Source organism: Mytilus galloprovincialis, chromosome 1 (assembly GCF_965363235.1).
Source record: "Mytilus galloprovincialis chromosome 1, xbMytGall1.hap1.1, whole genome shotgun sequence".
Lineage (NCBI taxonomy): Eukaryota > Metazoa > Mollusca > Bivalvia > Mytilida > Mytilidae > Mytilus > Mytilus galloprovincialis.
Genome location: NC_134838.1, coordinates 86,668,073 through 86,680,454, shown reverse-complemented (window position 1 = coordinate 86,680,454; position 12,382 = coordinate 86,668,073). Strand labels below are relative to the sequence as shown.

Genomic DNA, 12,382 nt, shown 5'->3' with positions numbered 1-12,382 from the left:
GACAGCATAGGTGTCAAACATACTGGTAGTCAATAATGTTTACCTCTGGCTATAAACTGCCGTTGTGTATCATGTGTATTAAAAAAATTTGTGTATTGAAAAAAGATTACTTCCCTTTGAAGTATCCTTTTTTAAGTAATTTTTCTCTTAAAATGTAAATTGTATAAAGCATATAAATTAGTTATATTTTAATAAAATAATCATTAAAGGGTGGTAATTAAATGAATTTAAATGTTTTGGGACAAATAAAAAACATAAATTTATAAATTATTTTTGGAATCTAGACTTCCTTTCAAGGAATTGAAAATATTATTCAAAATCTGAACTATGACAGTTATTAGTGATGACTGTGCAAGGGCTGAAAAGCCAGTCCAGGTCGTTAAAAACTTCCATATATATATATCAGTGCTATGCATTACCGACCGTGCAAGGGCTATATAAGCCAGTCAAGGTTGTAAAAATCGTCCACTTGTTGTATCAGTGCAGTATTCTACAAGGAGCATAACCTTCAAGTCAAATGTTTTCAATAAAATCCTGTTAAAATATTGTAATATGCATCTGAATAAATCAAAATATTTTATACTTCTAGAAACAGAACATGTTTTACTTAATAATGATAAATGATATCATTCAAATAGAAAGGCAACAAGGGTACTTCAAACATGATAAACATTACATTCTGATGGAAATTTGAAAAACAAATCACTTTTATTAAAGACAATATCTACATTATACAGTATACATTTACAACAAAATTATCTTGATAAAAAACCTCCTCATCTGAGTCCTAATCTCCTGACCAAAATTTCCCAATCGTCTGATCTGAGTTTCACAGTCTATCACATGTACGATTTTCTTGTAAAGTTATATTTTTATATTAAGTATAATCATTTCTTAAATATCAAATCAATACCAATACTTTATATTGGATTTCTCCTATGAAATGAAAACAATGGACACAATTATATTTATTTATGAAATATTTCCCTTAACTTGCAATAAAATGTAAAATGAAGAACTATATTCTTTCTTTTATTTTTATGAGAAAAAATGTCTTTTAATAGTAAATTGATATTTTGAACAATATAAATTATTTTAAGATCCTGTGTTGTTGAAAAATCTAGCTTTCAAAATTTCTGTTATTCTATAAAAGCTTTAAACAATAATATGAGGCACACACAGTGGTGATTCCAAGGGAGGGTTCCAGGGGTTGGAACACCCCCTTTTTTTTAATGGTCAATGCATTTGAATGGGGACTTAAAGTTGGAACACACACACACCCCTTTTTTAAATGTCTGCATCCGCCCCATATAATGATTACCTGTGAAAGAAGACAAAGTCTATATAAATAATTTTTGGAATTCGAAATTGACATTTAAACTTCAGAATCTGTGGAACAAGACACCAAAATACTTACATTATTGCTGTTTAAACTTTATCTCTATCTATAATAATATTTAAGATACTTACAATTTTCTAAACTTGGCCTTTATTTTAAGATCTTATTTTGCTGAACATTATTGCTGTTTACAGTTTATCTCTATCTATAATAATGCTTTGGTTTCAGAGATATAAGCCAAAATTTACATTTTACCCCTATGTTCTAATTTAAGCCATGGCGGCCATCTTGATTGGTTGGCTTGGTCACAGCACACATTTTTTAAACAAGATACCCTAATGATGATTGTAGCTATGTTTGTATATTTGACCCAATAGTTTCAGAAGAGAAGATTTTTGTATATGATAACAAAAATTTACGAAAATTGGTAAAAAATGGCTTTAAAGGGCAATAACTCCTCAAGAGGTCAATTGACCATTTTGGTCAAATTGACTTATTTGTAGATCTTACTTTGTTGAACATTATTACTGTTTACAGTTTATCTCTATCTATAATAATATTCAAGATAATAACAAAAAACAGCAAAATTTCCTCAAAATTACCAATTCAGGGGCAGCAACCCAACAACCGATTGACCAATTCATCTGAAAATTTCAGGGCAGATAGATCTTGACCTGATAAACATTTATATCCCCATGTCAGATTTCCTCAAAATGCTTTGGTTTTTGAGTTATAAGCCAAAAACTGCATTTTACCCCTATGTTCTATTTTTAGCGGTGGCGGCCATCTTGGTTGGTTGACCAGGTCACGCCACACATTTTTTAAACTAGATACCCCAAAGATGATTGTGGCCAAGTTTGAATTAATTTGGCCCAGTGGTTTCAGAGGAGAAGATTTTTGTAAAAGATTACTTTAATTTACGAAAAATGGTTAAAAATTGACTATAAAGGGCAATAACTCCTAAACGGGTCAACTGACCATTTTGGTCATGTTGACTTATTTGTAGATCTTACTTTGCTGAACATTATTGCTGTTTACAGTTTATCTCTATCTATAATAATATTCAAGATAATAACCAAAAACAGCAAAATTTCCTCAAAATTACCAATTCAGGGGCAGCAACCCAACAACCGATTGACCGATTCATATGAAAATTTCAGGGCAGATAGATCTTGACCTGATAAACATTTTTACCCCATGTCAGATTTGCTCTAAATGCTTTGGTTTTTGAGTTATAAGCCAAAAACTGCATTTTACCCCTATGTTCTATTTTTAGCCGTGGCGGCCATCTTGGTTGGTTGACCGGGTCACGCCACACATTTTTTAAACTAGATACCCCAATGATGATTGTGGCCAAGTTTGGTTTGATTTGGCCCAGTAGTTTCAGAGGAGAAGATTTTTGTAAAAGTTAACGACGACGACGACGACGGACGACGGACGACGGACGACGGACGACGGACGCCGGACGCCAAGTGATGAGAAAAGCTCACTTGGCCCTTCGGGCCAGGTGAGCTAAAAATGGCAAAATTTCCTTAAAATTACCAATTCAGGACAGTAACCTAACAACAGGTTGTCCGATCCATGTGAAAACATCAGGGCAGATAGATCTTGACCTGATAAATAGTTAAACCCTGTCAGATTTTCTCTTAATGCTTCGGTTTTTGAGTTATAACTTCAATTATTATAAGCCAAAAACTGCATTTTACCCTTATGTTCTATTATTAGCCGTGGCAGCCATTTTGGTTGATTGGCCAGGTCACACCACACATTTTTAAAACAAATTACCCCAATGATGATTGTGGCCAAGTTTAGTTGAATTTGGCCCAGTAGTTTCAGAGAAGAAGATTTTTGTAAAAGATTACTAAGATTTACGAAAAAATGGTTAAAAAATTGACTATATAGGGCAATAACTCCTTCAGGGGTCAACTGACCATTTTGGTCATGCTGACTTATTTGTAAATCTTACTTTGCTGAACATTATTGCTGTTTACAGTTTATCTCTATCTATAATGATATTCAAGATAATAACCAAAAACAGCAAAATTTCCTTAAAATTACCAATTCAGGGGCAGCAACCCAACAACAGGTTGTCCGATTCATCTGAAAATTTCAGGGCAGATAGATCTTGACCTGATAAACACTTTCACCGCATGTCAGATTTGCTCTAAATGCTTTGGTTTTTGAGTTATAACTTATAAGCCAAAAACTGCATTTTACCCCTATGTTCTATTTTTAGCCATGGTGGCCATCTTGGTTGGTTGGCCAGGTCACTGGACACATTTTTTAAACTAGATATCCCAAAGATGATTGTGGCCAAGTTTGGATTAATTTGGCCCAGTAGTTTCAGAGGAGAAGATTTTTGTAAAAGATTACTAAGATTTACGAAAAATGGTTAAAAATTGACTATAAAGGTCAATAACTCCTAAAGGGGTCAACTGACCATTTTGGTCATGTTGTCTTATTTGTAAATCTTACTTTGCTGAACATTATTGCTGTTTACAGTTTATCTCTATCTATAATAATATTCAAGATAATAGCCAAAAACAGCAAAAATTCCCTAAAATTACCAGTTCAGGGGCAGCAACCCAATAACATGTTGTCGGATTCATCTGAAAATTTGAGGGCAGATAGATCTTGGCCTGGTAAACAATTTTACCCCCATGTCAGATTTGCTCTAAATGCTTTGGTTTTTGAGTTATAAGCCAAAAACTGCATTTTACCCGTATGTTCTATTTTTAGCCATGGCGGCCATCTTGGTTGGTTGGCCGGGTCACGCCACACATTTTTTAAACTAGATACCCCAATGATGATTGTGGCCAAGTTTGGTTAAATTTGGCCCAGTAGTTTCAGAGGAGAAGATTTTTGTAAAAGTTAACGACGACGGACGACAGACGCCAAGTGATGGGAAAAGCTCACTTGGCCCTTCGGGCCAGGTGAGCTAAAAAACAGCAAAATTTCCTCAAAATTACCAATTCAGGGGCAGCAACCTAACAACGGATTATCCGATTCATCTGAAAATTCCAGGGCAGATAGATCGTGACCTGATCAACAATTTTATCTCCTGTCAGATTTGCTCTTAATGCTTTGGTTTTTGAGTTATAAGCCAAAAACTGCATTTTACCCCATGTTCTATTTTTAGCCATGGCGGCCATCTTGGTTTGTTGGCCGAGTTACCAGACACATTTTTTTAACTAGATACCCCAATGATGAATTTGGCTAAGTTTGGTTAAATTTGGCCCAGTAGTTTCAGAGGAGAAGATTTTTCTAAAAGATTACTAAGATTTATGAATCAAAGCGCTGTAAGCGCTGAAGGCAGTTAACCAAAAACCAAGGCAACCGTAATGATGAAAACTGGCAAAGTTGCCTCAACATTAAACATTCATATATAGTACATTTATGTTTATCTAATGATTTATTTATTAAGGCAAATAATTTATATGTTATCAATGTTTCAAAAGCAATGCATATAGCAATGTATATTTTTTTATGGTGAGTCTGCAGTGGTACAAGTTCCCAATGATTGCAGTTGTTCTACTTGGTAGTTAACCTTGGTTTTATTTGACTGCTTGAAGTTCAAGTTGACTTAGTATGAACATGTAATAGTATGAATGGACTGGTTTCCATGGAAAGAAAACTGAATTTGTGTTCTATAGTACAAAAGTTATGAGACACGAACAGACAAATGTTTACTACAACAGGGATCAAAGGTGAGGTCTGACTGACTTGCCCATAGTAAATGTAAATGATTTGTTATTTTGTCCCATACATATGAATATATATAATTTAGGGGTGGGGATCTCAACTGTTTTAAAGTTCTCAAACAGGTAGGGGTAGGCAGAGGATTTAGGGGGCTGCCCCCCCCCCCTGTTTTTTGAGAAAAAAATTGGTTGCTTATATAGAGAATGATCACTGAAGCATGACTGGAGTGGGCCCCCTCTTAGGTCAGTCAGTGGGCCCCCACTTATGAATTTTTTTGGATCCGCCACTGGGGGTAGGGTGACCCTAGGGACTTCCCCTACATTTCATTTTATTTGTTATATTGTCCTATACATAAATATATATTGTTTAGGGGTGGGATCTCATTGGTTTCCAAGTTCTCAAACAGGAGGGGTAGGGTGACCCCGGGGACTCCCCCTATATTTGATTTAATTAGTTATATTGGCCCATATATGAATACATATTGTTTTGGTGTGGTGATCTCGACCGTTTCCAAGTTCTCAAACAGGAGGGTTGGGGTGACCACAGGGACTTCCTCTATATTTCATTTCATTTGTTATATTGTCCCATACATGAGTATATATGGTTTAGGGTGAGGATCTTGACCATTTCCAAGTTCTCAAACAGGAGGGTGTACAGTGTCCCAAGGGACTCCCCTATCTTTCATTTGAATTGTTATATTGTCCCGTACATGAATATATATGGTTAAGGGGTGGGGATCTCAACAGGTTTCAAATTCTCAAACAGGAGGGAGTGGGGTGACCCAAGGGACTCCCCTATATTTCATCTGATTTGTTATATTGTCCCATACATGAATATATATGGTTTAGGGGTGGGGATCTCGATCATTTTTAAATTCTAAAACAGGAGGGTTGAGGTGACCCCCAGCGACTCTTCCTATATTTCATTTGATTTTTCATATTGTCACAAACATGAATATATATGGTTAAGGGGTGTGGATCTCAACCGTTTCAAAGTATATTGTCCTATACTTGAATATATGCAGGGGCGGATTCAGTCGAGGGGGGGGGTGGGGGTGGGGGTTGGCAGGCGTGCAACCCTTAAATTTGCAAAGCATGGGTTGTTCTCAGCTTAATAAAGAATATTCCGATAATTTTACCTCAATTTTTTTTTAGCCTCACTCTACTCGGAGAAAATTTAAGTTTGCGCCCCTCCTAACCTAAGATCCTGGTTCTCCCCCTACTGTTTAGGGTGGGGAGCTCGACGGTTTCCAAGTTAATAAACAGGAGGGGTAGAGTGGCCCAAAGAATGCCACCTATATATCATATGCTTTACTTACATTCAGGTATATATAATATAGTTGCATTATTTGTGAAAATAGAGAAAGAAACTTTCATTTACTTTAATTGACCCTTCAAAATTGAGATAAAAAAATAACCCTTCGAAATTGCAGTAATATGTTTACACTTTAAAAGCATCTAACATGCATTATCATCATTTATCACTGATAAGGAAAATTTAGACTGTGACCATGAACATGTATATTGTTAGATATACTGTTCCCAGCTGTCACGTTGTATTGGATTTTTAAATTAAAATTTGTCAAAAAAAATTTTGAGTTTCTGTATAAAATATTTTTCTGCTTTTTATTTCTTTTACATTTATCTTTTGGTTTACAAGTCTAGTGTTTATATTTATTTACCATGCATAGATGTATTTTTTCACCTGCTTTGATTTATTTTGTAATGATCGCTAAACCCGGAATTACCCTTATCCGCTTCCGGAATCGGATCCGATATTGTAAAATTTTGTCTTCACGGCCGCCATTGTTAGGTGTTTACAATGTTGTTTTTGTCAACCAGATAAGATTTTACTCGAATTTATACAATATTTGTCGGCGATTTTCTGTTTAAAGCTAGCGGTTGAACAAAATGAACCTCGCTGTCATGAATAAAAATGATAAACATAAGTTTTTAGCTCGTTAAATTGGAGACTTTGGTGAACATGGTGAAAAGGTTTGCAAAGTTAATTCTTATTTTCTTTCAAGTGGAAGGTGACTACGTCGCGCGTAGCTAGAAACCAACTACCCTAGTCGAAATTCCGCTTGCAATAGTGGAAGGTCGCGGACCTCGGACCACCGCTAATTTGCACACCTGCCTCCAAATTGAAAAGATACGAAAATTTCTTTTTCTAATTTGAAATTGCCGCCAACAGCATGAACAATTGAACTTAATAATAGACTACTGACGTAGTTGTACTACGTATTGATGACAAACAATATTCCTACGACTTTTGCCATTTAAGAAATCTAAACTACTTGTCTTAAGAGATTTTCGGCGATTAAATATTTCATACAATTGTTCTTTGACATCTTGGCCAAAAGCATAAGTCATAATGAACTACACAAGGATTCTTAATAAGCACTACTTCCTACGTGTAACTTCAAAACTTTTGGATAAATCGACGATCATTTAAGGTTTTTCTGGTCATATTTTTTGTAATCCAGAATAAAAAGTATTAAAAAAGTGTTCAATTAGTTATATATAACATAGTAGCGAGCTAGATAATAACAATGGCAAGTATTTCAGCATTTATTGGGTAGAACCCAAATCTAGGGTGCTCGCATAATGCAGCTTAACTGCATAAAAATGGTTGAAAATTGACTATAAAGGGCAATAACTCCTAAAGTTGTCAACTGACCATTTTGGTCATGTCGACTTATTTGTAGATCTTACTTTGCTGAACATTATTGCTGTTTATAGTTCATCTCTATCTATAATAATATTCAAGATAATAACAAAAAACAGCAAAATTTCCTTAAAATTACCAATTTAGGGGCAGCAACCCAACAATGGAATGTCCGATTCATCTTAAAATTTCAGGGCAGATAGATCTTGACCTGATGAACAATATTACCACATGTCAGATTAGCTCTAAATGCTTTGGTTTTTGAGTTATAAGCCAAAAACTGCATTTTACCCCCATGTTTTATTTTTAGCCATGGCAGCCATCTTGGTTGGTTGGCCGAGTCACTGGACACATTTTTTAAACTAGATACCCCAATGATGATTGTGGCCAAGTTTGGTTAAATTTGGCCCAGTAGTTTCAGAGGAGAAGATTTTTCTAAAAGATTACTAAGATTTACGAAAAATGGTTAAAAATTGACTATAAAGGGCAATAACTCCTAAAGTGGTCAACTGACCATTTTGGTCATGTTGACTTATTTGTAGATCTTACTTTGCTGAACATTATTGCTGTTTACAGTTTATCACTATCTATAATAATATTCAAGATAATAACCAAAAACAGCAAAATTTCCTTAAAATTACCATTTCAGGGGAAGCAACCCAACAACGAAATGTCGGATTCTTCTGAAAATTTCAGGGCAGATAGATCTTGACATGATAAACAATATTACCCCCCTTCCCCCCCCCCCCCCCCCCCCCCCCGTCAGATTTGCTCTAAATGCTTTGGTTTTTGAGTTATAAGCCAAAAACTGCATTTTACCCCTATGTTTTATTTTTAGCCATGGCGGCCATCTTGGTTGGTTGGCCGGGTCACCGGACACATTTTTTAAACTAGATACCCCAATGATGATTGTGGCCAAGTTTGGAGAAGATTTTTGTAAAAGTTAACGCAGGACGACGACAACGACGGACGACGACAGACGCCAAGTGATGAGAAAAGCTCACTTGGCCTTTCGGCCAGGTGAGCTAAAAAGGAAAAAAAAACAGAAAAACAGATTTGGTTTCCCAGATATAACCCTCAGTTTCAAACTTTTTCTAAGATCATGTGTTTTATTTTGTTTGCTTCTTCTTCCTAAATAAACATTCCTAATTTCTGGTTATATTACAATTACATTAAAACAATGTTTCCTCCTTTTCTGTCTGTCATAGATATAAGAAGATGTGGTATGAGTGCCAATGAGACAACTCTCCATCCTAGTCATAATTTATAAAACTAAATCATTATAGGTCAAAGCATACTTCATTAACAGAATAAAAATGTAACATTTAGATAGTCACATACACACAAAAAAATGTTCGGTACAAATGTTATAGTAACTGTAATACATACTTCTATTTCCTAGTTTATCAATCAGAAAACCAGCACCAATTACTACAACAGCATTCCTGTAATATAATTAAAAGTTGGTTTTGAAATCAAAATCATTTTTGGAATATTTTTTTCAAATTAATAACTTATTAAAAAAACTGTTTAACATAGTCAAACCAGTGTATAACCTATGATACTTGATGTTACATATGTGTAATAAAGAGCGCTATAAAATTGATCAGACACACATTTCAAATCACAGCCGACCATGCAAGACCCTCATGGACAGTCAAGGTTGTTGAAAACCACCCTCATCATTAAATCAAGGCAAATAATAATTGAGTGCTATAGAAAATAACTTAATTACAAAGAGGTTACTATAATATGATTAAAATATAGAATAAAAAACGCACCTGATTTATGGTGGATTTTTTTTTGTAAGACGAATTGCGTTTTCTGAAAGCCAGTGTGAGGACAGGTATGCCTCTAGTTTATAAGAGCATTGCACAAGGGGGCAACATTTTCTGTGACATCTTTACATTAGATGTTTTGGATGTAAGATGATTGATATTTTGTTCTGAGTAAACACAATTTATCTTATACATTTGAGTTGTGATTGGCTTTGAACTACCTTTCAGTAACTGCAAGTACTAACAGATCTTTACTTTATTGGCTTTGAACTACCTTTCAGTAACTGCAAGTACTAACAGATCTTTACTTTATTAGTTGTTTTTTGTGGTTCAAGTTGATCTTACTGAATTACCCTTTACAATTCAATTTAATACCTAGTTTTATATGTTGTGCTGTAACACGACTGTTCCAGGTTAGGGAGAGTTGGGAGCTCGCAAAGGTGTTTAACCCTATGATATGATTGCCAATGAGATAACTGTCTACCAGACCTCAAATGAAGTGGATATAAATTCATTTATGGATAAAATGAAGGTCAAAGTCAAAACCATCATAAAACGAGTACATGTATTAAAGGTATAAACTGACAAAAAACAATTTCTCTATGATTTGTTGTTTTCCTTAGATCAGGAACTTCAAGCAAAACTTCATGTAAGCAATTCTTGGGTATAAGGAAGGTCATGGTCATTTAAGACCTGAAACCTTATCCCTATGGACACCTTTAGCTAATGGAAAAAATCTTACGTCCATGCATAAATAGCATATAACAGATTGTAATCATCATTAGACATTCCAAGACATCCTTTACACTCATCGCATATGGTGGAATTTTCTGTGCAGTTTGATACCTGTAACAAAACACATAGAAAGATAAATTGCAATAATAAAAGTATGACATTTAAAAAACTATATTCTATAAAGAAATATTGTTTCTTTTGTCAATATGGTGTACGTCTGAATTATTGGAATATCAATCCAACAACTTGTACACTATTCAGTAAACTGTGCTTGCATAAGACTTGGCGTATTAACACACCTACCCCAGTAATTTCAACTACCGGTATGCTTGTAAAACACTGCATATCAAAACACTTACCCCAGTAAAATGTGCTTGTAAAGCCTGTGGTTGTAACATTGGGCATATCAAAACCCTTACATTTACCCAAGTGAACTTTGCTTGTAAAACATTAGGCATATCGCATGCATATCAAAACACTTTACTGCAGTAAACTGTGTCTGTTAAACATTCTGAATATTAAAACACTTACCCCAGTAAAATGTGCTTGTAAAACACTTGGCATATTAAAACACTTACCCCCAGTAAACTGCTTGTAAAACACTTGGCATATTAAAACACTGTGCTTGTAAAACATTTGGCATAATATTTCAATACTTACCCCAGTAAACTGTGCTTGCAAAACACTTGGCATATCAAAACAAAAATAAGATCCAAATGTCAGCATACAGTTGAAAAACAGCAACAAGAAACGGTATGATCCTGAAAATATATATATGTACTACTAATCAAATCTATTTTGGACCTACCTGATAGTATCATTCAAAATAAGAGATCATTCGTTAAAGGTACTTTGAGGTTGTTTTCATAGATGTATTCTTTGGTTACATTATCAAAATAATTATTATTGTCGTGCTTGTACTTGTGTTTTGTTATCTATCATACAGGTATAATATATTTGCTTTTCTTATTCAATGAATGTAACATGAACTATTTTCTATTCATTTAGCTTTTGTCAGATTACTAATCAGTATTTAAATGTAAGCAAAAGACTTCAGTCTGTGTGTACAAATATGCACACTGGATCATCCCCGATGATGAAGTAAAGGCATGCTTTAGATTGGAGAATTCAATTTTTCGTGAAGTTAAAATATTTTTTTTGGTCATCAGAGAACATGATTGTAGAAAGGGGTCATATGTGACCTTAACAGTAAAAATTATGGCAAGTGTATGGTTGCAAATATGATTCATATGAAGTTGATACAGTCATACAGTGTATGATACCACTTGACACTATCATTATAGACAATATATTTGAGAGACTTTTAAAAGTTTTTCTAAATGAGAGGCAATCATTAGTTAATGTATTTTGCAGTGATATATATGTATATGTAATGATTGGCATCATGCTGTTGCACTGGCTTTGCTGATCATTGCTGCTCAAGTGTAGACATATGCTTCAGTGATATTTCATATCTTTGTCAATTAAATATGTGTATGCCTTTAATATAGATATCTCTTTATAATATAAGGTCTGAGTATTAAGGTAGAGCATAATGTCTGGAAAAGAATGGTTTTCGACTGTTCAAAACGCCCCCTTAGATTATATATTTTACTGACAGTTTTTGTTAATTAAACAGTTTTAAGACTTACTATCTGTTGCTTCCATATCTATTTTGTCCGACTATATTAACGGCTTATATTGTGTTACCAATTGTCAGCGTCGGGGACAGATCAAAAGTCAGTGTCACATGATCACTCAGAAGCTCTCAATTTAGTTTGAATCAGAATATTGTCATACTGGTTGTCAGTATAAATCACAGTTACAAATGAGACTTTTGTCAGAAAAATCTGTTAATGATTCTAAATACTTCAATATATAATAATTGGCAGCGACTTAGTAAAGTTTAGTAGTAAGAAAGTCGTGAAGTATTGTGTTGTTTATATTTGTTTCCATTCGAGTACTCTCGTGTCTTTTCCTTCTGGAATGAAAAGGACAAAGGCAAAAACCGCGGGAAATCTGATTATTTACTGTCGGTAAAATTTTCCAATGAGCTTTTCGAGTATAGATCAATATAGACTCCCTTTTAGAAATTGTCATCTAACTGAGGGTCTGGAAGTCTTTACTGAGTTCTTAGATATTTAAAAAATGAAATTATTCGGTA

General features: G+C 34.4%; 1 protein-coding gene across 1 annotated transcript in view; it reads right to left on the bottom strand.

The window, feature by feature from the left end:
• LOC143043137 (lysosomal dipeptide transporter MFSD1-like) overlaps positions 1-12,196 on the bottom strand; it is a 39,692-nt gene extending 27,496 nt beyond the window's left edge. The window contains exons 1-4 of the mRNA XM_076215584.1: positions 11,871-12,196; positions 10,879-10,979; positions 10,226-10,329; positions 9,095-9,150 (exon numbers count right to left, since the gene is read on the bottom strand). Coding sequence (XP_076071699.1) covers positions 9,095-9,150; positions 10,226-10,329; positions 10,879-10,979; positions 11,871-11,886 — 277 coding nt within the window. The 5' untranslated portion in view covers positions 11,887-12,196. The remainder of the gene's footprint in view (positions 1-9,094; positions 9,151-10,225; positions 10,330-10,878; positions 10,980-11,870) is intronic.
• Between the last annotated feature and the right edge of the window lie 186 nt (positions 12,197-12,382).